Genomic DNA, 24,576 nt, shown 5'->3' on the forward strand with positions numbered 1-24,576 from the left:
AAAACACACTTGGATAATTTAATGTCTATCTCAGCAAACTTACTGCAAACAAATGTCCTGTTCTTACACAAACATTGGTGAGATAGGAAGAGCTCAATGTCACACATAGTGACGCATACTTCCACACATATTTAATTAGCTGCTGCAAAATCCAGCACACCAAGTCCTCAGAGAAATATTCTGATTAACAGCACAGAGGATTTGATAGTCTTGCTGTACCAGAACACCTATACTACAAATGTATATAAAGCCTTAAATGCTCTCCATTTTTAAAAAGAGTTAATTTCTAAAACCCAAAAGTACTTAGAGAAGGAAATGGGTTTCTGTATGGATTTATAATACACCTAATGCAATACAGATTCTGCCAGGCTCTTTACATTTATGTAATAAAGGTAAAAGTAGTTCATACAGGGGAACTGGAGGATTCAGAATATCACTTTATGTTTCTTCAGACATAGCTTCATGTTTGAGAGCTGTGTGGACTCTGACTAGTCCATGTAAGGAGCCATGCAGACTCCAGCAAACAGGTGTCATTAGTTTATGTCAGCTTCAATAATCTTTTTATGTTCTGTATATGTACTGTCCTCCCTCTGAGGCTTTCACAGTGTTTTTTCAAGTATTAATGAGCCATGGAGCAACATGGTGAGGTTCATTTTTACTGTAAACAGAGCTGTTTAGTCACTGATAAGAGTTAAGGCCCCACAGTGGCACCGTGGCACGGCTGTGAGAAAGAACATGAATTTTTCATCAGCATTTCTGTCACAGCTATCAAGCAGTTCCTCAGAAACTCCAACAGAATTGTGATAAAGTCTAGAGCTGCTGACAGTCCCACTATGTGCAGGATTTGAGAAAGATCCTCACACAGCCAACATTTCTGTGAGTCTATAATTCTGCTCATCCAAGACTCAGGATCCAAGATCCTAGAATTTTGCATGGATTCCCAGTAAATTCAGTAAAGAAAAAACCATTTGTGTTGAGACGGGTGATGTGGCCTATGGGATGCAAATTAATGCTGTATTTGCTATTGCTAGCAGAAGCCTAAGTGAAAGCCCAGTTGTTTCAGCCAAGAAAGGTCATGTGCAGTTCAGCTTCATGATAATGATGGCACCAGGCTCCCCTCAACACAGATGTCCCAGCTGGGCATTTTCTCTTCTTGCAATTACAAAACCCTTCTTACTTCCCTTATATCCATTCTTATGGACATGCCTGGCTGTTTTAGGCACATCCACTTCTCAAATGTGAAGTTTCCTGCAGTCCCTCTCAGTTCCTCTAGATCTTAATGTCATACCAAGCCAGCCCCTAAGATTGCTTGTCAGCTCCAAGTGGGATTCATCCTAATCTCCAGCCTTCCTTACTGATAATAGCACTGTTCTAGAAAGGCTGATGTACACATAGCAAAACTAAAAATATCTTTATCTAAATGTACTGGAGAGTTTTTGTGGGTTCCTACTATGTTTTTTGCTTCCTTTGCTTCCCTTTGCATTTGCTTCCCTTTGTTGCTTCCAGAGTCAGTGCTCTGGTTTGTATAGTGGACAACTGTCAGGAAACTACTCTCCCCCAAATACTGCTGTGCCTCAGGTGCTTTGCTCTGTTAAATATCCCCAGTTTTGTATTTCTCTATTGATTTTTATTTGATGCTCACAGCTCCTGCAGAATCACCTAAAGAGTTTGTGCGAGCTGCTGAATATGACCTCACAATTCTTGTAAGTTCTTCACCCAGTTTCTTCCAATCTAATCTTTTCAAAACAAATCCATTTGATACAGAGACATACTGAGATGGTTTTGTTTTGAGGAGTAGATTTGTGTCCTGAATGTGAGCAGCAGAATTGCCAGTGTGTTAACCAGTTGTGCCCTGTCACAGACCTCAATGCTGGACATGCACACTTACCTCAGGTATTGCTATGACTGGTCCTGGTGGTCCTGGAGGTCCAGGTGGCCCCACAACACTGTTCCCATCCTGTCCTGGTTCACCCTGTTTCAAAAGCATTACATGTGGAAAACCCATACACTAAGTGCTACATTTCACATAGGTTTTTCGAAAAGAATGAAATCTGCACAATCTCACCCGAGGTCCTGGATCACCCTTCTCTCCTTTTGGACCCTGCAGGTGATAAAAAATAAAGTAAAAGAGCATAAGTGATTTAAAAGGGAAAATTATGAAATGTGGTCTCCCTTGCTTCACCAAAAGCACAGCAGTGAGTTGCACGTACAGAATGATCAATCCCCATCTCTCTCAAAACATGCATGGGGCCAGCTAGTTTCAACTCAGATCTTCTGAGGGTTTGATGTTTAAAAGTACATCCCAGAAATTTTGACAGAGTTCACAGAGGACTAGAAGCAAATGAGCACAAAACATTTCATTAGCTGGGAATGAATCCAGTGAACCTTTCTTTCACTGCACTGAAATTAGCCATCCCTGACTGTGCTGTGCTGTGCTTTTCCAGCATCAACCACATCAGTTGTGTTCCCAGGGGATCAGATAGAAGAAGACAGGGGAGCTAAACTGTCATCTTTCAGGCAGCTTATTTCAAATCTTGCTCAGCCCCTCTGTAGAACTCCCTGTGCTGGAGATGCAGACACTTTGTCTGGCACAAGTGAGAGGAAGGCGCCAGGGGATGAGCCATGGGACTTCCCGAGCAGAGCTTGCTGCAATCCTTGAGGGCTTTAAGCATGAGAAATACATTAAAATCACCTATGAGCCTGCTGGCTTTCCTCTAATTAAAGGCAGAGATGATTTCTGAATAATTAAAAGCAGAAGGAGCACTGAGGACTCAGAACTAGACTCTGGAGATGCCTGTATCTCTTCTGACTGATGAGGGAGACATGGACATGGAACACTCTGCTCCTGTGGTTTTAGTCTGAGGTAACTGCTCCAGGCTAAGCAGGACAAACACAGCCCCAGCTCTTCACACTCTACTGCACAAGCACTGATCCTACTGATCCTTAAGACAGAGATTTGGGAGCCAATGTGTGCTAGGTGATCACAGATTATGACAACCCTACTCACCACTTCTCCAGGATACCCAGCAATGCCAGGAAAGCCTGGTTTTCCATCCGTGCCTGGCATCCCCTGGCACAAAAAACACACAGTTATTCTCTCAGAACTGCATTCAGCCTCACATGAGCAGGAGGCTGCCACCGGGGAGGGACAGGATATGGCTCTGAGTGGGCTGGTGGGCACGTTTGGGGGAGGCTCATTATCTCATTAGTCATCTGCTCTTTCCCCCTCTCCACAGCAGGCTTATGGATTTTTTTTTTTCCCCTGCAGCTTCAATCGTTTTTCACTGCTTCCACCCCTGCTTAGCAAAAGGGTGAATTGCATTGCTTTCCCCCAAAATACATTCGATGAGTTATTTCCACCCTCCAGCTCAGTGACTCTCAAGCTGGAGGAAGAGAAGGGATGTAGACCCTGGCATTGGATGTAGACAGGAGTTGGTATGTGGGGCAAAATACACTCCTGCTGTATTTCAATACAGGCCTGTATATGGCTGCTGGGATCTGACAGCTGCCCTGTGCTATGGGAAAAACAGAAGCAGTAATGATAATGCAGTTTGCCCTGAGAAAAAAATGGATAATAGAAGGTTCTAAATTCTTAAAGGACCAGATAAACAGCAAGCTACACTTTTTGCATCTGTTTTTCTCTGCATCATATGAAAGAGCAAAGGAAATGACACAGAGCCTAATGATTCATCCAAGGGACCAATTACTCCTGCTATCTTGTTTTGTTGGTGGGGCTTTAGGGGTGTTTGTTTTGCATGTGGTTTGGGTTTTTTTGTTTGTTTGTTTTTCTTTTTGGCTTTGAGGGGTTTTTTACTTGTTTGGGGCTTTTTTATTTCATTTTGGTTTTTGGAAAATACTGTCTTGTTTCCAACCTTTTGCTTTGCTTGAAAAAAAATATAGTACCACCATAAGAGATTTAATGTGCCTACTTTATTAAAAAAGGTTATTCTCACTGCTATTTCTGTTTTTTTGCTAGTGATCAGTGAAATGTGTGAGTCAGGAATAAAGTATGATTTCTGAAGTACTCTATTCTTCATTTTATAAACAGTTTTATAGACAGGATAAAGGGTGTCTGAACGTTAATGGAATTTAGGCAACAAAGCAACTACTGGGATTTTGGTATCTGCATGAGCAGCAAAAATGATACTTGGGATGTAAGTCTCTCAAGTGCTTATGGAAAATTATAAGTATCTCTCTGCAGCAAAGGTAAATGGGCATAGGAGATAACCTTGGACCAACATAATTTCTGCAACAGAATGTTGTCATTTCAGGCACGTTGGTACTTGCAGGGCAGCTTCCTACCATCACAAATGCTGAATTATTCCTTCCATTAGTTTTCCTAATGAAATTTAAATGGGAAGAAAAGATCCACGATAGATAAGCAGTTTTTTTGCAACTAATGTATCCAGAGACATCCTTATTTCTAACTCCCTTCCTATTTTAAGATTTTAGCTCATTGCTCAGGTGTAAGAGGACAAGGATCTTTTTTAGTTGGAGGGTTAAAGAGAAAAATTGCTTATTTTTTAAATAGCCCTGTAGTCACACCACTTGAAATATACACATATTTCTAATGCATCTATCACATAAAAATAATAAGTATTAGAGAAAGGACCTGAGAAGAAAGTACATGTAGGCATAATAATAAAGAAAATATTCCATAGTCTCAAACTGATTAAGAGGAGTTAAACTACTGTCCTGTGTGTCAAGGCATCAGCTTTAATTATCATGCTGACAAATATCTATGTGAAATGACAACACTCATAATATGTACAGCAGATGGAATTTATGGCAAGAAGAATCCTGCTATATTGTTGGTATTTTTTAAAAATAAACAAGCAGATGCTGCTAGAAGACTGTGATAATACTCTTGTCAATACTCACAAAGCATAACTGCATTAATCTTGTTTCCTAGAGTAAATTTTAGGTTTGGGCTGTCCCAAATGCAGGAGAAGACTGTTGTATTTTACATTTTATTTTATTTTATTTTATTTTATTTTATTTTATTTTATTTTATTTTATTTTATTTTATTTTATTTTATTTTATTTTATTTTATTTTATTTTATTTTATTTTAATTTTCTATGAGTCACATCAGCGCTCTCTGCTGGCTCTTGCTTGCAAAAGACACTCAGGTCAGACAGGGAGCAGCAAGGAGCAGCACAGCCCCAAACAGGAGTTTTGGGGTGGGCTCCAAGAGCAGTTCAAAGCAGAGCAGGCAGGGATTTTAATAGATTTGAGCCTACTTCTGTAGCACAGACCTGTGTCATGGGTGGGGTGATGGCTGCACATCCCCATAGGAAGGAACAGGGGAGACATGGAACTTGTTTTTCTGTCTAAGCTTTGCTAATGTTCATTTTGTTCTGGTGAAAATATAAAGGGCCTTGCAAGATACCTCCAAAGACACACGCCTTTTTGATGCAATTTTAGATGTAATTTTCACCAAATTTTAGGCAGAAGTCTTAAGCACCAGGTCATCCTTGCTCCTGATACTCAGAATTCACCAAAGAAAGGGCTGGTGAAGCCATCCTGGGCCTTAATGTGCTGACAAAGCAAGAAATGTTCATTATTCCCCTAAGTGCATTAAGGGATGAAAGGGGAAAAGAAGTGCCTTAAGGGGAAAGAAACAACTGAGGTTTTAGATCAGGTCAAATAAACATCCCACCTTTGAACCTGGTGGACCTATATTGCCTTTTTTTCCCAACAGAGACACAGTAGGGCTCAAGTACTAAAGTGAAGAGTAATTGCAAAGATTTTAAACATGTATGCTACCTTCCTCAAAAATAAAGGAACCAAATGGAGTAAAACAATTAGTAAAAATATGGCATATTTTTGGTCAAGTGATGCTTGGCATCCATCTGTGATTTGGTTCTGGGATTTTAACCACCCAGTTGCCACCCACATCTGAAGGGTTTGTGGTCACGACTCATTATTTCTGCTGAGCCTCGACCAAGCCGCACGCCTGAGCCCTCGTTTTGATGTCTGAAATCAGCTCATGGTCACATTCCCCAGATCTGCCACTGCAGCCATGACCTCATGCCTCCTCAAAGGACTCACCATCTTCCCCAAAACAGCTAACACAGTCCCCCCACGCTGCTGCTCCCTCCACCTACCCAGGCACTGCGTCAAACTGCGAGTGAAATAATGAGCGCTGCACGGTTCCACTTTGGAATTCTGCAGGATTTTAGCCCGTCCTAGACACGCTTCCTCAATTTTGTTACAGACAGAGAACATCCAATTTTGTTTATTTCTTTGGAGATAGAGAATATAAACTGGAATAAACCAGCCATTGCTTCAAATGTTATGTTTATGCTTACTGCTTTTTGGGTGTTCTTGTATTCAAGCGTGTGTGAAGACTGTAGGCTGTTTTTTAATGAAAACAATTTTTCATAATAATAAAAGTGAAAGCAGAATTTGGATCTGTGCTTACTTGCTCAGAAAGAAAGAAAATTGGTCATAGCTGGTCTTCTCTGACAGCTGTACTCATTTGGGGTATTTGAAGGATGAAAGATGCACAAAACAGAACTATACCTTCAACTCCTCGTGATGCATTAGCTCTTGGTTTTGGGAGGTGGGTGGTTGTTGTATTTTGCCAGTGTTGCCTAGTGAAGTCATTTATAATCATGAAAAGTGGGTGTAAAATTCCTCCCCATGAGAATGATAGTGTATTATAACCACTTTATATTAATTTTGCCATAGTGTACCTGGTTTTGTAAGATGTCATGCAATAGCACGTTCCTTCCTGTTTCTCCTGTATCTTGGGGTGAATGACTCATGATTAAACCAAGATGATGGTGAAGTCTTGTGGCCAAGGTTCATGACTATCTCTGCCTCTCCAGCCCATTTCCTAGACCCTAGGAATCATGCTACCTCCATTTCTGAGATCTTTGTGAAACAAAATTTCTTAAAAACAAAATTTCTAGCTAAGGGCAGAGAACAAGTTTGTTTAAAAATATGTATTTTCAGCTTGGAGACTCAGCACCTACTCATGTGCACAGAGCAGCATCATGTGAGAGCACATCTATTCTTGCCAGTCCACTGCAGTATCACTCACCAACACGTGCTGTGCAAATTGCAATCTTTTCTTTCACTCATAAGTCAGGTGCTCCAGCAGCAACAGGGGTAGTACCCAATGGAGGGACTTTTTCCAGCCCTAGAATCTGACCTTTACAGACTCTAGACAGAGAGGGCTGGCCAGGCCTTTGGTGGCTCTTGTGCCATGAATTAGGTGCATGCAGTTATTGCTGGCAATGGGCAGTCAGTGATTAATGCTGTGGATAAGTTCAGGTGAAAATTTCAGGGGGACAGGATGGGCACTGCCACTTCTCATCCTCCATTTCCTGCTCTTTCAATGCTACTGTTATTTCCCAGGGCAATGAAGGCCTTAAATTTCTTTAAAGTCACATTTAAGGTGTTGTTATGCTGTACTACAAACCTGAGTGGTACTTGAGCTTTACAGAGGAACAGGAAAAGCCTCTTCCTGCCTAAGGACCCATTCTGCAGGTCTGCCCTTTTCTTCTGTGATCTTTCATCTCCCCATTTTTTTTTTCCTCATGGGTTACACAACCAGTAGCAGCATTAAAGTGGAAAAATTCAGTCACTTCTAAGCTCAAATAAAACCAAGGAAAGTAGTTATTGCTCCTCCCTTCTTCCCCCAGCACCTTCCAGAATGTTTTCCTATCACTTTCTGGGATCAGAAGGCCTCCTCATGCAGATTTCTCTTTCAACAGCATACATGCAACCTCTCAGAGACCAGACTGATGTGAGCAACAAAGAAAAATTGCCAAATGTCCAAAAGAAATTTAACAAAGATTCCATGGAATGTAATAGCCCAGTGAGTATTTACTCACTACTCTTCTTGGGTGCGAAATAATTCTAGTAATACACATTTTGCATAGATATCCAGTGTAAATGGGAACAAAATTTGTCCCAACTTAATCAGTATATGAATCTTAAGTGAAAGCTGTTATGTTCAGGCAAATTCTGGGAATATAGAAATAAAAAAATCTAATCCAAAGCAATATAGGTTATCTTTTGAGTGTTTTTACCTTTGGTCCTAATGGTCCACGCTCTCCAGGTCTTCCTACAGAACCCTATAAAAATACACTGAATTTACTGGTAAATCCACATGGCACTTCAAAATAAATTTGTTTCAGAAAAAAATTTACCTCACTACCACAACTGTTACAAAAACAATGCTGGAGACCTGTAGTATTAACAGAGAGCAATAAAATGTACTTTTCCTTACAAATACAACTTCAGTACTGTCACTGCTTGCTATACATATTTTTAGAAAAATATTAGAAATAAATTTATCCAAGTCCATTTGTTATAATGGATTGCTTTCAACTGCTAATGATTTTTTGAATGTGCTTTCTTGGTTAAAATTAAGATATACTGCCAGTTTAGAGGCAACACAGTCTTGCTAGGTTTAAAAGCAGTTTCCCAAAAAGTTTCTTTCAAAAAACATTTGGAAATTCAAATTCCTCTTGTCTCTATATGGTGATATACATGGATTGTAAAGAACAATTATGGCTCTTTGATGGTAAAATGGATGGCAGTTCAGTATTGGTCATTGTACAAAGTTGAATGGAAGAGAAAGGAATTCAACAAAGTGTTTGAATTGCCTTTATCTGGAATATAGAGGCACTAATAAATGGTAATGCTAAATAATGAGAAAACACCAATGAAATTTTACACTGATCTGTAGAAGGAAAAATGGAAACCTTGGAAATGGGAGCTGAGCCATGAGAAAAAATTAATTTCTTATTTCTACTTCAAAACACTACCACTACTTTCTGATAAAAGATTAATAGAAATCTCAACAATGCTAATAAATATAATTTATTTCCTAGCAGCTCTTTTGGGTTGCAGCCCCCTCAGAAGCAGATTCTCTGATTTCACCTAAATACCACTGGGTACTCTGGAGTTGTAATAAGGTGTAAATGGCTCATAATGCAGCACCAGATAGCATGCAAATCATTTTCATAATTACAGCAAAATTCTTATTTTTCTTTTCTTCTTTTTCTCATCTGCCTTCTGTACTGACTCAAACTTTGCAGAGTAATTAAGCAGCAACAGGAAAAATTTGTTCAACTGCAACAAGACATTTTTTGAATATTTATAGCTGAGTGACTTGGAAACAATGCCTGTTATAAAACCAATTTTGAGAGAGTTAGGTTGTGATTAAGGCAGGTCAGAATGGGCAATTCTGGTTGTGGACACCTCCTTGTTCCAGCTAAAAGATTGAATACTTATTTTTGGAACTGTATTTTTGGTGCTATTTTTAGCATCTAGGAAAAGACAAAAGAGGGGGCAAAGTTCTCAAAGCTATCAGCTACAACCTCAGTGACTCACAATTACTAGTACTCTAAACAGCACAGTGAAGAGCTGCTAAAGTCACTCCTGCCTCCAGAGTTCAGCTGGTGTCTGATGATTCATGGAAGATTGTTCATGTCTGTGGAAGCCACCTAATCCAATCACCCCCCTTGGAGAAGGACTGTCACCAGCTTCAGACCAGGTCAGTCATGTTTCTGTCCAGCAAAGTCTCAGTAACTCCAGGACCAGACCTTCTGCAGCCCCCTGGGTGAACTGCCCCAGTCCTGCCCCAACTTCTAGTGAGCAGCCTGCTCCCAAGGCTTAGCCTGAACATCACAAGCTGTAAATCATGCCCAGTCCCTTGCAGCACTGTCTGGCACTATAAGGAACAGTTTGGCTTCATCATGCTTCAGCTGCCTCTCAGAGACTCCTAAGTAGCTACTGGATAATGCCTTTGTCTCCTTTTGTTGCCAGACTAAACCACTAAAGCTCCTTCTATTGTTAACAATGACAGTAAATCCAAATGATCTAGTTGGTTCTGATACATTATATCCCCCTATTCCCTACTTGATGATTTAAGTGGCCCACAATAGTAAAAAATTCTCCTGAGACACAGTGATGCAGAAAAAAGCATCCCTTTGTGTGTGACATTGCTTCCTCACTACCGGGAAAAATTTTTTAGTTTAAAGTGGCATGTCATATTGTGCATATTTAATTTTCAAACTATAACATTACATTTTCATCTTCAGATGTGTGATTGACTTGCATTTGCAAGAAAGGAATCTATTAGAGTGAAAGAGGAACTAGCTAGATAACATGAAAATCCTTATTTGACCCTTTAAAATCTCAAAAATATATGACAGCAGAATAAAAAAATCATTAGCTAATGAGGTATCAGAGAAATACCATTCAGATTCTTTGGAGGACATTCTAGGGCAAGAGAATTCAATTCAGTGTAGTGACTCTCAATCTGTAGCTGTCTGGGGCTATATGTTTCCAAAAGAAGAATGGGGGAAACTTCTGTGGGGAAAAAACCACAAAACAAACCAAACAACTCAACAATAAATTACACTCCCCTCCCCCAAAACACTCACTCACCTTTGGCCCCCTTGATACAGGAATTCTTGATTCACTTAACAGGTCGATGCTACCAGATCCTTCCATATCCTAAGGGAAGAGACAAAATGCTACAGAATTTAAGAATTTATCTTTTGGGGGTTTTCTTGTGATTTCTTGTGGCTTGTTTGCTTTTTTTTTTTAGAAATTCTGTATAAATTTGAAACATACTGAGCACAAATATTTTAATCTTTTCTCATTAACTTACTTTCTGAGACAAATGGATGATGTTCTGGAGACAGGCTTTGCTCAAAAGTGATGAAAACATTTGGTCTTCCTTACAGAAACTCTGATCTTTATTGTCTTACCAACTTGACACAATTGCTCCAGCACTTCAGGCTGAAGAGCATCCAGCAGAAGTGAGACAGTATGTACTGTGTTTAGGCACACTTTTCAGCAGTATTTTTCTGTGCAGCATTTACCTGCCACCAGCTATGGAAACACTAATGGCTAATAAGGGTTAAAAGAAAAATATATGGCAGGGAGAACTTGCAAACAGTTTGGTAAGGGCAGCAATCACTTTTCATCAATAAAGGCTCTTCCTAATTTTCACAGTCGAATATTGAACTCCTGCCTAAAATACTGTTTTCTGAAATTGAGCAGAAAAAAATTTCCACCATCAAATTGTAGAATTAATTGTGTTGAAAGGGCTCTCAGAGACTGCTTGGTCCAACTTCCTGTCAAAAGCAGTGTCAGCAGTGAATTCCAATCAGGCTGTTTAGGGCATTGGAAACACAGCCCTTGGAACCTTCCAGAGATGAAGGTTGTGTTCTCTAGACTAAGCAAGCTCAGTCCCCCAAGACCTTCATTACAGGTTATCTGCTCCAGCCCACTGTCCATTTCCATTGCCCTCTGCTAACTTCAGAAAGAAGTCTCTGTGTGATGGAAATCCTTCTCCATTTCTCATGGAGATATTTTAGTAGTTGTAAAGGAAACTACATAGAAAGCAGCAACCTCCCTCCAGCTTTCATTGTTCTATGGCATTCCTGACCCATGGTAGAAGCAGGAGCTGCCAGTTCCAAAGCAGCAAATAAATAAAAGTGCAGGCTGCCATAATCACTTTTTTCAAGCCCAGCACCTGTCATGCTCCTATCCCTTGTCTTGTTCCTATTCTAAACTTGTCAGACTGTGATTCAAATCATCTGGATGAGCCATGCCAGCAGGAAACTGTTCACTTGCTTTGAGCTGCAGTTTTAGTTGCAGCTGTGCTGGTTTAATTGTTTCCTTTTTCTGTACAGGGAGAGTCTTAATCTTTCTTTGTTTCTCTTCCCTGCTCACAGTCATCCAGCCTTCTTTTGCAACATCAGCATCATGTGTTGAATCCCCTCACTTTCCTCTAGATGACTAAAATGGCAGAAAGCATGTTACTTTCGGGGTCCAAGTGCTCTCTAAAATTTGAGTCAATTAAATTGACTTGTGGCAGAACTGATGGAATACTGAATGTTAGTGCATGTGATGGGCAGGCATGTGCCAGGAATGTCTGCAGAAGGGAGAAGGAGCAGGTGCAAAGGAGAATCTCCACCTCCTAGTGACAGCAAGCCCTTGTGCCAGCTTTCCACGTTAGAGGACCCATACTCCTGGCCAACTTAGCTTTCTGCCAGTTAGTTAGACTTGAAATGGCCCAGCTTAGCACAGCTGTGATGCCCTTGAGAGATGGTCTAAGGGAAAGGGTGGGACACCAATTAGATGACCCTCAGCTACTATTGAATGGCAGCTTAACACCAAAGGTATGGAAAATGTCATCTGACCTGACTCCACTGAAAAACAGAGATCTTGTTCTGACCTCCTCTGCCAACTCTATAAAAGTAAGAGAAGCAGAAGGAATGCACAGCTGGAATCAGGTTCTTCCTTTGGGGTGAGAGACCTTTTGTGCCACTTTACCTGAGATTGATTCAATGTTATTCAGACTTTCATTCTTCTCCTCCGTCATCTATCAGTGTATCAAATAGCAACAGAAAATCTCACATTCACTTTGGCCTGTTTAATCAAACTGCTTAGGGTAAACCACAGTGTGTTTCTGGGCCCTTTCCCTTGACTGCACTGTGCCAGTCTGTTTTTCTCTCTAAGAGAGTGCTTGATGCCTGCTTTATATAACACATCATCTCTTTTGACATCTGCATGTTTTTAATGGGCTTACCAGGTACCTTCTGCAACTCAAACTGTTCTTTTGGCAAGCATAAGTGCCAGCAAACACCATGCCATTTGGTTTTTGCACATTGCTGATCACAGATGCTAACAAGTGCTAACAGGAGTGTTTTGCAGAAACAGCCTTACAGCAATAAACAGACTGCCAACCAAAAGGTAGTGTCACCCTAACAAACTGGCAGACCATGGTGCTGCCTCAACAGATGGCAGGGGTGGGCATCCAAAAGATCAACTGCAGCTAGCAAGCCTGTTTAAATCAGTATTCCTCTCAGGGAAATGACAGTCATGCCAATTTTGTTTGGGCTAGATAAAGTTCAAGATGAAGCCAGTCACGATACTGTTACTGCAGTTAGAGCTCAAATCCTTCTGCATTTGTATCCATAAAAGTGAGGATTCCTAGTTTTCACCCTTCCCTGCTCATCTGCTAGGCTTGCAGAGCTTCCTCTAAGACTTGGGTACCAAAAGTGGCAGAGTTTGATCCTAAGCATCCTAATTTCAGAACTCTTTGGTGACATAATAAAGGCATGCTGCTTTCTACTCAAATAGTGCTAATGGGGAAAAGTGGAGAATCTCTCAAAGAATGTGTCCTCACAGGTCACAGAAGATGACTGCAAGTCAGAGAAACCATCATTCTGGGCTAAAACTCAGACCAGGTCTGGGATGAAGATGTGACTTGCCAGTGGTCCTTAGCTCATTCTGGGACAAGAAGGTATTTATTCAGGGAAGGTTGTGTACCAGGGCAATGTGCCTAGGACAAGGCAAAGGACTGCTTGTAGGCTTAGATTTCAAACTGCTCCTTGCTAGCAATTTCAGTGCTGGCAATTATGATCTTGTGAACTCCTAGGGAGATTTTTGTCCATTGAAATTCACTGACATCAGTGACATTACCAACCAGTAGTGTATCTAGTACGATATTATTTAATCAGACATCAGAAAGCAAATTGGGTCTCTAAACAAGCATTAGTGGTCATGTCTGTGAAACCTCAAAGTGTCTGTAGTAGACAGAAGAAAAATACCAAAGAGTTGGGGTAGATAGTAAGGAAACTGGTATCTTTTATAGAGACCATCACTTTCCTGCAGACATTCTACAAATGGCCAGTAATTTTGGTCAAATATTCTTACTTCTCTAATGAGACTGCCCTGAGTTACTGTGTAAACTCTATTATATCCCATGGCATAAAAACTCTGGAAAGACTTTGCTGAGCCAAACAGTTAAAGTAGAATTGAAAAGTGAGTGAAAAAATGGGAATTAAAAAAGCAAAGACACAAATATGAATATTGATGTTAACATTTTCTTGGCCTCTCTTCACAAAGATGTTAATGCAGCAGGTCTAATTCTTGAACCTGGGTGTTCTTCCCTTGCCTTTCTTTACTGCAAAGCCACTTTCTGCTCCAACATTATCCAAAGGAGCAGTTCTCAAATGATATGCAAAACTCATCTTGAGTGGGCACAATCTCGTGTTTTTAAGTGATGAAGGTATTATTCTCAGAAGTAGAAAAAGTAACATCTGCAATTTTATATTTTCAATAGAACATTTTTGTCCTAAGTAGAACCATGAGGTCAGAAATGAGCAAAGTGTGTGCCTGTATTTACACTCCTCAGCAAATTTCAATCTAGAACAAATTACTTTGTCATCAATTCAGACTTAAATACTTGTGAAATAGCCAGGTGAGTACATTGTCTTTCCTCTGAGGAAGTAGATCCATAGTTACAACAAACTTCAGAATAGCAAAATACCTCAAATCCCAGGCCATAGCTTCGTCCTGGTGGTCCAGGAGGTCCAGGAGGCCCAGGGAGCCCAGGAGGTCCTGGTGGTCCAGGTTTTCCAGGAGACCCAATAGGGCCAGCTTCTCCTTTGGGGCCCATTGATCCAGTCACTCCAGTATCACCCTACAATAAAAATGCAGTCTATTGATGTACTGAGAATGCCTAAGTAGAGGCAAGTAAGTAGTTTTACAGGATTGCAGAATGGTTTGGGTTAGAAAGCTCAGTTCCAATCCCCCTGCAATGGGCAGGGACACCTTCCACTAGACCAGGTGGCCCAAAATCACATCCAACCTGGCCTTGAGCATTTCCAGGAAGAGGTCATCCAGTGGTGATGCTCATGGCCCTCCCCTGGACTTGTTCCAGCAGCTGCATGCCTTCTTTGTGCTGGGGTCCCAGAGTTGGACACAGCTCTCCAGGTGGGCTCCCAGGAGGGCAGAACAGAAAGGGAGCATCACCTCTCTCGACCTGCTGGTCACACGTGCTGCTTCTGGCTGAGCTGGAGTTTGTTTTCCCCAGCAGCCCCCACAGAGCTGTGCTTTGCTCTGGTGTCAGAAAGGTGCTGATAACACACTGGTGTTTTGTCTGCTGCTGAGCAGGGCTGGCACAGCATCAGCACTGTCTCTGTAACAACTCTCTCATCCCCTCCTCCCATCAAGAGGGCTGGGAGTGGGCAATACCCTGGGACAGGACACAGCTAGGCTAAAATAGCTGACCCAAATTAACCAAAGGAATATTCCATACCATATGATGTCAGCTCAGATATAAAAGCTAAGGCAGGGAGGAGGAACAAGAGGCATTTGTTGTTTCATAGTATTTGCCTTCTGGAGCAACTGCTTCCTGGGAAATTGCTGAACATTGATCACTAATGGGCAGTAGAGATTAAATATTTTTTTTCTTTGTTTATATGCATGCAAACTTTTACTTTCTTTTTGCTTTAGTAAACACTGCCTTATTTCAACATGCAAGCTGTTTTCCTTGGTATTCTCTCTCCCCATTCCTGCTTGGAAGGGGAGTGATAGGGATAACCTTGGGGTGGTGTCCAGCCAAGGTTACCTGACTACCCCTCACTTCAGAGAGAAGCAAACTGAGAAACCAGTTCTGCCCACTGCATTAGGCTACACAACAATAATAACCTCCAAGATTTCTCAGCCCTTCTCAGTCGTGTGCTGTGTTACAGTGATACTGTCACTCTATAAACACACTGTCTGTTTTGTTACCTTTGGACCAGCAGAACCACGTAGACCTTGATCACCCTGTAAAAGAAAATAAATTCTAAATACTTAGAATAAGACCATTACTCAACTCTTTCATACAAATGCCCACACATTTCTGTGATGTTTAATTTGATGTCCTTTACATGAAGCCCTTCATCTGAAACATCAGACCTCTCAATTATGAAGAAAACAATCTGTAATTCAGGAGTCACAGTAACACATTAATAGCTCTGGTCTGGTATGCTGACTGGATTCAATCTTGTATTCCAATTATTGCTGCAGATTTTAAGGGTTTGGAGCATACAGGATTAAACATTGCAGGTCACATCCTCATGCTTCTGAATATAAATGTCAAAATTCTTACAGAATATAAAGAAATGGAAACTGGTCCAACTCAAGTTGTCTAGGGCACACTTCCAAACACAGGATGTGATGACTAGGAAGATTTTAAGGTTCCTCTGCAGCAATCAAGATTTCATCAATATTTGCTTTTATACACTTTTCCTGCATACTGTTTTTTTCCATTACTATTTCATGGAAAAGACAGAATAGAATAATAATGCACACAAATAATTATTTTCCAAATTGCTCTGAATCTAGTGGAATAATTTTTATTTTGGCAAGCACCTGTCCTTACTCAATCAGCAGAAATATTTCTTTAATAAAGTCTGAAAAAAATGAGTAAGCACCAGGAATAAAATGATGTTTTTTTCCTAAAAGTAATGGCTAAATTCCATGTCAAATGTCACTCCAATGAAGAAACTGAATCTACTTTCAGTGTATCCTGTTGTTTCTTCCTGTTATCTTCTCTAGATTCCTTTGGAATAAATACAAAACAGATATTGCAATATAAATTAAATCAAGGTTTTCAGAAAAAAAAAAGTAAATATTGAAAAATACTCTTACTTGTATTGAACAGGTGCAGATATATAGTGCTTCAATTCTATTTAGACTTCTATCCAATATACACAATTCAGTAAACATTGCAGGAAGGTAAAATATTGTAGTTCTTTTCTTTTGAGGATTATGATTTCTTAAAAAATTTAATTTCTCTTTAATTTCTTTTCTTTCCCTATCAATCTCCTCCTATAGTCTGTGATTCATGTTAAGTTTACTTCAGCTAGACTTCTTCCTGTTCTTAGGCTCCCTCATGTGAAGCACACACCACTGACTGCAATGGGCAGGGGTTTCAGGTGCTGTTTGTAACACACATTCTGCACTTTCTGGATGGCTGCTGGTTCCCATGTGTGCTGCACTTCTACCAGCCTCAAGCTTTTGCTATCACAACTCAGAACCTTCAGCCCTCCAGAGATAAAATTAAATCAATATCCTGGCCATTTAAGACTTGCCTTTTCATTCCCTTTATGGTGTGTGAGCTTACAATGTACACTTGGGAATTTATTTTCAAGTTCTGGTTGTGTAAGGTGTGTTGTTGAAGCTCACTAGAGGATGAAATAGTCTTGTAGTCTTTGTCTCTGTTTTCTTCAAATCCTTCTTGAAGTGGGGTGTAAAAAAATGGTTCTTAAACAGAGCTTTGATTAGCAATGGATTAGATTAATTTCCCTAGTCAAGTCTATTTTGCATGCGACAGTAATTCCTGAGTGATCTTTCTGTTCTTGACCCATCAGCTTTTCATTGGTGGGCACCTGGTGTCCAGCCAGAGTGGGCCATGACTTTGTCTCTTGCTTGCCAATCTAAATGGTTTGTGCTCCTTCAGACTCTTCTCCCCTGTCACATAATGTGCTGTCACTCTGGACTTCTCTCTTTCCCACTCCAGGCTCTCCTGTCTGAGCCCAGTCATGAGTGGCTTTTGAGTGGCAGATCACAGCAGAGTAGTTCAGACTGCATGTCAAACATTGCATGCTGCAGAAAATGAGACAGCATCCAATAGGAAATTCTGAATTTCTGAATATGCCTTTTGAGATGTGTTCTAAAAAGCCATTAGTATCTGGATTCCATTAAAGAAAACCTGAAGCCAGATGCTCTTGCATTGCAGGAACAACTATTTATGATTTTTACAGCCTAGAATTGACAAAGATTTTCCACTGAAGTAGGAGCAAGACAGACATTTAACTCACCTTTTCTCCCTTCCATCCTGGTGGGCCAACCACTCCATCCCTGCCAGGAGGACCTTGGGGGCCCTGTAGATGACAGTAAATCTAAAGCAGGTGCCACTTGAGAGCTCAGTTTCTAGAACATGTGTTTAAGTGTCAGGGATAACTGAGGATAGAGCATTATGAAACACCAATGTAGTGTAGCACCTCCCACCACTAAGTCTTAACACCTTTATTTCTTGTCTTCTGAGAATTTGGCTTTGTATCAAACCAGGATTTTAATGTATTTTAATAGAAAACTATATGCAACAATCATAAAATAATAAGCAAAACCAGCCCCTAGCATGCTGTAAATATAACCTTAGCATGAGACATTATGGTGCTATCCAAGCAGGTTTTGACAACACTGATGGGATTGAAATCTCCAGGCATCTCATTTATCCACACTTTTGGCAATGTTGTTGCTGGATGAGACCCAGCTGAGGAAACCTTGGTATTGACTAAATCAGTGGCCAGGTTTTCTGTGTGGTAGAATCACTAAAAGCAGTTGTGTTATGGAGGGAATGATGTCAAACAGGAGACTTCTGTGTTGCCACTGCAAACAGAAAAGCCAGCAGGTTGACTAAGGTCTTGATTCATGAAATTCCAGTGATATCCTCACTTGGGAACAATGAAGACTCCCCGTGTGGGGCAGCACTTGGCTTATTCAGCCTCACTTTGTCAGGTGTCTGAGCCTGAAGGTGCATTCCTACACCTGCAGGAGCAGCACTCCTAAAGAGTCCCTCTGCAGAAGAACAGGCACTGTCACTTTGCTTTGATTGAAGGTGCTCATATTGTTCATGACATCTCACTTTAATTTTGCCTTGAAAAGTGTATATTAATTTCTCCACCCAACCTCTGGTGTTGTACCCATGCCTTGGTGTATCCTGCATGCATTTGAGTGAGTAGGCAGGCTGGGAAACACTGGCTTTGTAGGGCCAACCAATAAATCAGTTCAGGAATTGAAGTCCAGCCCACAGTAACTAGGCATGCATGTGCAATATGCAGGTGGGTGTATTGCACAGCCTACACTTTTAAAATTTGGCTCTGAAAGCCTTCAGCTACATTTACAGGGGTGTATTCTGGCCTCTGGGGATCTTTAATAATATTTATTTATTCATCTGTTTTGGAAAAGGATATAAGTGGCTAGTGAAGGAGATAGAAATTTCTGATGTTTTCAGAATTATCTCAAAGACTCATTTTCCTGGCTCTGTCCCTCCCTCACAACCCTGCTTTCTCTCTTTGGATGCCCTCTAAGCCATAGAGCAACTAATTGATTATTTTTAATATTGAGAATAATTAATATTGAGAATTTTCATATTATTACATTTTCATTTTCATATTATTTTATGCATTTTATTATATTATGCACATACAGAAGAGAATAAGAAAAGAGGTTGAGCTAAGAACAGTAACTGTTCTAAAGTTTACTGATTACTTCCACTATACTGCTTAGCAATTTTAGGCTTCATCGTGCTGAAATTGCTAATTCCCTTTAGAGCTTTGGAATAGTCTCTCTTGTGTAGCCTGTAGCTAGCAGGCAACACTGGGACATTTGTTATTCTTGTCAGGGTATAGTAATGCATTTGTGAGCTACCTGAAACAAAAAATTAGGATAGAAAATATCCCTATGCAATGCTATGAGTCAGTTTAACTTCATGTAGCATTTAGAAAAATGTGTATTTAATCAGATCAATACCCTATCAGTATGAGATGCACTGTGAAGCAGTTTGTGCAGGGATAATTCCCATCACAAAATGCAAACATTAACTCAAACATTTCCAAGACACTTGTTGAGAGAAGAGGTGCTAAAGTTCTTGATTTAGCAAGGACTGAAGCCTGTCCCTAAATTCAAGTGACTCTTCTCCTGGAATTAAAATTCACAGCTGAAAACCCTTAATAATACAAATGTGTCAATACTTAATGAGCATTCCCAACCAAAAAAATTCTGCTGGGAATTGACCTCACTTCACTCATGCAGAGTGTGAAAATGTGTGCAAATCTTTGGGATGACAGTTTCTCAGGTCACCTGAATTTGTGGGGGAATCCATGGGTCTGTAGTCTTAATAGCTGGAGTTTTCCTTCAGCAGCCTGCAGATTTGTCCTAGACTGATTCTTCTGAAAATGTTCCTTAGTAGTCTTATAAACATTAACTTCTACTTTTTTAACTGATATGTTTCCTAGGAACTACCCTGAAACAAAGATTCCTGTTGCATCAGAAAATTGACTGTCTACGAGTAATTAATGTTATTGCCTGTGAAATCCCAAATTACACAGGAGAGAATACACTCATCTTTAAAAATAAAAGATGAATCAGTACTTATTTCTCCATTTTCTTTTAATTCCTTTTTACATTATTCTTTTATGGCAGGCTTTAGTAGTATATCCTAGACTATTTAAATTACTTCATATTCTAAAGATGTAGAAACAGCCACAGTCAGAAAAGTTGAAGGTACATTTTGAATTGCAAAGAATTGCAATAGAGAGCCTCTTCATCTAACACTACACTTTATCAAATGTAGTAAATAAAACATTAGGATAACTGTCATTTTTATAAGACTCGCTAATGCATTTTCTTAAAATTACATTTGCAATTCTCAATACAATTTGATCTGTTTTGGATTCAGAAAAGAGTACTGTTGGGAGTTTAGCAATTAGATGGAATTTGGTCAGCATTTCACACTTTTTTATTTTATGCTGCCATCCATATTACAATCAGTAGATGCAGAGAATAATGGATTTCCTTGGCTTCCCATGCACTTGACTCTTGAATCCCATATTTAGACTTTCAGTTGCTTTATTTCTTTCTGCAGTAAAGATGCTGCTTTCCATCTGGATGGCCAAACACTTTCTAGATTTTGTATCAACTCCCAGCTTGGTTATCCTCAAAAAAACCCACTCCAAGACAGCTGAGATATAGTGAGGTCTCCTTTTTAACACCTGTCACCCACACAGTTCCTTGCTGTATGCTAATGACACCTTGTCAGGCACAGAAATGGTGACTCACTTTGAGGTCCTGTGATGTGCAGGACAAATCTTGTCCTGAGAACAACTGCTGTTGGCAGATGGTTGATAGGGAATAAGGGAACCATGCTAGTAAATTCATGGAATCAGAGATTATTCTGAATTGGAAAGGGTCATGGAGTGCAGCTCTTAGATGAATGGCCTGCAGAGATTATCAGAACTATAATTTCAGCTTTATTAGCACCATGCTCCAACCAGCTGAGCTAATCTCATAGTTCCAGAGAGGATTCTCAGAACTGTTCAATGCTAAAATAATGGATTTTCTTCCCTGAAAAAAATGCTTCACTGAGGATTTATTTGCAAGTTGGACTTTACCAACATTTTCAACAGCAGAATTATATTTCCCATGTCCAGAGGAATAACTGCTTCTACCTAGCTGAAGAAAGAATGGAAGAGGGAAGAGGAAATAGGAAAATTCTGTTTATTCTACAAATTCCCTGGAGCTTATAAAAGTGATTTAGCATACTTTATTTTCCTGAAAGGACCAGAGGAAAACTGATGCTTAGTCTTATTCAGTGTTGGCAAAAGCATTCTTAATTTTTATTTATTCTGATCCATATTCACCAGTATCTGTTTTTCAAATGTACATTACTGCAGTAATGTGCTTTGGTTAACAGGACTTTTCTTTTTTTTTTTTTTTTTTTTTTTTGGGGTGTGTGTGTGTGTGGTAAATTTCCATAGGATTCAAGCTCTCAAATTAAAAATAGTCTGCAATTTTATTAAGAATTATACGGACTTAAAACTTAGTGTTGCAGGGCAAAAACAACATCAATGTTTATGCAGAAAAGGGTACTCACTTCAGGACCTGGCTCCCCAGAAGCTCCATCTTCTCCTGGTGACCCAGGAGGTCCTACACCTGAATCAGGTGCTGGCTTTCCTGGAAGACCAGGCAGTCCTGGAGGGCCTGGTGGCCCTGGAAGACCCTGGATAAATCAGCAGGACTGTTAGAAATTATCCTAGCCAGGTTCTTTTCTATATACATGGAAGAGGAAAAAGCTCACATAGACTGTTCAGGCTCATAAAACTCAGCTGGGGTTCCCATCCTGCTTCTGCTTCACTGAGAACCAATTTTAGTTTGACAGACACACCTTACGTAGGGTCACACTGACCTCCCTCACCTGTGCCCTCTGAACTGTGACACCTCACAGCATGCATTGGCAAGCAGGACATTGAAAACAAAAAATTTTGGGCCAGCTCTCTGTAACCCAGTAAAGATCTCAGACATCCCAAGGATTGACCTAATGAGCAGAGACCCAACCACAATGAAACCAAGGGATCATTGAACAGTAGGAAGGGGTTGGTTTTTTCTCCTCTACCATTTTATGAGGTTTCTCCATGTTATTGCTGGAGCACTGAGAATCTCTACTCATGGTCAAGACCTGCTTAATGCTGCCAAACTGGCCTCTGCTCTAAAGATCTATCCTGCATGGACATGAGCAGAGGTATTCAAATTGAATGAATTGAATTAAATGAGTGAAATGTTATTTTAGGGGGAACACTAAATTTGCAAATGATTCTTTGATCTGTGATTCTCATCTCTCTCCTCTCCTCTTTACTGTCTTCTCATAGTCAGACTGAAAGCATTTTCTCATTTTAAAAAGTCCTCTTGCCATTATTTCTTTGGTGGCCACTTCCTGTCTCATACTTCTGCTCCACTCAGAAGCACTTAGGCCTTTTCTGACCTTGAAATGAAACCCTAAAAACTCTTTCTGGATGCTGTAAATTAAGCATGTATATAGCTTGCATTATGAAAAATTCTACAACCTGCATGAGTAAAATAAAGCTCTTTATCATGAGAAATATAAATATATACTTACCCTTAAAATCTCAGTCTCTCTGATGCTCTCAGTATCTCCAGAACCTGATTCTTCAGGTTCCAGTCTATTCTGAAATTAAAATTCCATTTTAAGATATTGCTTCTAAAGATGACAAATGCAGATATCACTTCACGTTTACTGGAAATACAGCTATCATCAATATACTTACAGCAGTCTGTCACCAGTACAATAAATTATAATTCAACAAAAGCATTTTACTTTTGTTGCTGATGTTTCATACCATCTTCTTCTGTAGTCACTGAGCACTGTATTTACCTGCAGGTGCTCTATGAGCTCAGTGATAACCATCCTGCAGGACACACAGGCTACTTGGCTGTTTAAGTGAACTGAAGTTATTTCAGACAAATTTTAACTTCAGAAAGGTACCTGTCAACATTAAGAACATCCTAAAATGCAGATCTAACAAATAACCCCAGTTTCCTACAATGTGCCCCTCATTTAAAAAGCCAAATTTGGAGATTCCTACGACTGTAATCAAAAAGATGACTTTTATAAAGAGAGATCAATATACAGAAGCCTTTTCTAAATCATTCTCTTTTAGAAAAAACACCTTAGTGTTCAGTCCTTGGTGAGTTTCATAGGTGTGTACGTTTTGCAGACTACAGAGAAGTACTACCTGAATAAGCTATTGTAGTACCAAAGCTAATATTTCAAATGCCTGGGAGTTAAGGATGCATTTCTTGGATGCACTGAGACTTCTTCCACTTCACTTCAGAATAAAAGGCTTTAAAATTTGCTGTCACACAGAACAAGAAAGTAAAAGCAATGTAGGACTTGCTGTTCCCTGCTGTATTTATAGAAGTGCCTTTGACTGGGTAAAACTGCTGGCCTGGAGATCTGGGGCTGCCTTGCTGGTCTCTTGAAGGCAGCATCAGTGCAGGCTCAGCAGTGCAGCAGAACACTGTTAATCTGTTTTTATGCTGCAGAAATGTATTGGCTTCATTTATCAGACCCAGAATCAGGGGAGCATATGATCCATTTTGGCCAGTGGAATATGTTCCAAACTATCTAGTTAAATACTCACAATACCCAGTGTGGCAGGTGGTTTTGTGTAAAAGTCCACCCCAGGATTTCCACTGGTGTCAGTGGTGAACTCTGTGTAGCATAAAATCAGTTTTCACACCATGAAGTGAAAATTCAGGCCAGATTCCTTCTTTAGCTGCATGCACATGTATCCTCATGGATATAGGGGGAAAAGTCCAAGAACAGCAGTAATGGATCTGAAACTCATTCCTTAACATTTCCTGAGTACTGAGCATTCCAAATACAAACACTGCCATCATGCTGGTATGTGCTCTAGTATTTAATGACAGCAAACATAACTGACTGTCAAACCATTTCTCTGTTCAGTAGCAGGAAGAAATTAATAATTTAGGCTTAGAATGCCTTTTTGTGGAAATGTTGGTTTCATGTTCTCTGATATATTGTTGCTTTTGCACAGGAGAGCACACGCATCCAGTGACATTTTAAAATGTGGATATTGGGTGTTTATGTAGCTTACAGCAGTCACACTCTTTGATCAGACATTTATTTGCATTTCTGCATGAATGTTTTGGAAAACATGATTATCTCTGTGGCAGTCAGGCTACTTTCCCAGAGAAAACCTCCTGTTTAGTTCTGGATTCCTCTGTGGCAAGCTGAGCTCACTGTCAGGGAACCCCAAATACTCACTAATCCTCTGGAAGGAGCAGATGGTCCTGTGGGTCCTGGTAGTCCAGGGGGTCCTGGCAATCCCTCACCAGGATCACCCTGAAATGGAATTAAGACAAATCAGCAAGGATTTAACCATGTAAAGGCTATAAGCACTAGCTACAATCTGTGTGGATTTCCAGTCACAAGAGTGGCTGCTTAGATGTCATGAGCTGGCTTGGATTTTCTTCATTTCTAAGACAAACTTCCAAGGAATATGATCTTTGCATTGGCAATGGAAGAAAGAACTCTTCCTTTTCTAACTTCTGCAATGAATTTGCAAATGTACAAGCAACATTAACAGCATTAGGCAATGTGTAAGTCTTGCCAGAATAAGGTTTAACTGTGGATCTTACATTTTTAGGGTATGTTATA

At 40.1% G+C, this 24,576-nt stretch overlaps 1 protein-coding gene across 1 annotated transcript in view; it reads right to left on the bottom strand.

Annotated features, from left to right (window-relative positions):
- The window catches only part of LOC130249732 (collagen alpha-1(XV) chain-like), a 115,274-nt gene that overhangs the window by 35,878 nt on the left and 54,820 nt on the right, over positions 1 to 24,576 (bottom strand). The window contains 11 exon segments of the mRNA XM_056484782.1: positions 1,889 to 1,972; positions 2,066 to 2,101; positions 3,008 to 3,070; positions 8,045 to 8,089; positions 10,413 to 10,481; positions 14,314 to 14,466; positions 15,561 to 15,596; positions 17,636 to 17,698; positions 21,472 to 21,597; positions 22,492 to 22,560; positions 24,184 to 24,261. Coding sequence (XP_056340757.1) covers positions 1,889 to 1,972; positions 2,066 to 2,101; positions 3,008 to 3,070; positions 8,045 to 8,089; positions 10,413 to 10,481; positions 14,314 to 14,466; positions 15,561 to 15,596; positions 17,636 to 17,698; positions 21,472 to 21,597; positions 22,492 to 22,560; positions 24,184 to 24,261 — 822 coding nt within the window.

Source organism: Oenanthe melanoleuca, chromosome 2, assembly GCF_029582105.1.
Source record: "Oenanthe melanoleuca isolate GR-GAL-2019-014 chromosome 2, OMel1.0, whole genome shotgun sequence".
NCBI lineage: Eukaryota > Metazoa > Chordata > Aves > Passeriformes > Muscicapidae > Oenanthe > Oenanthe melanoleuca.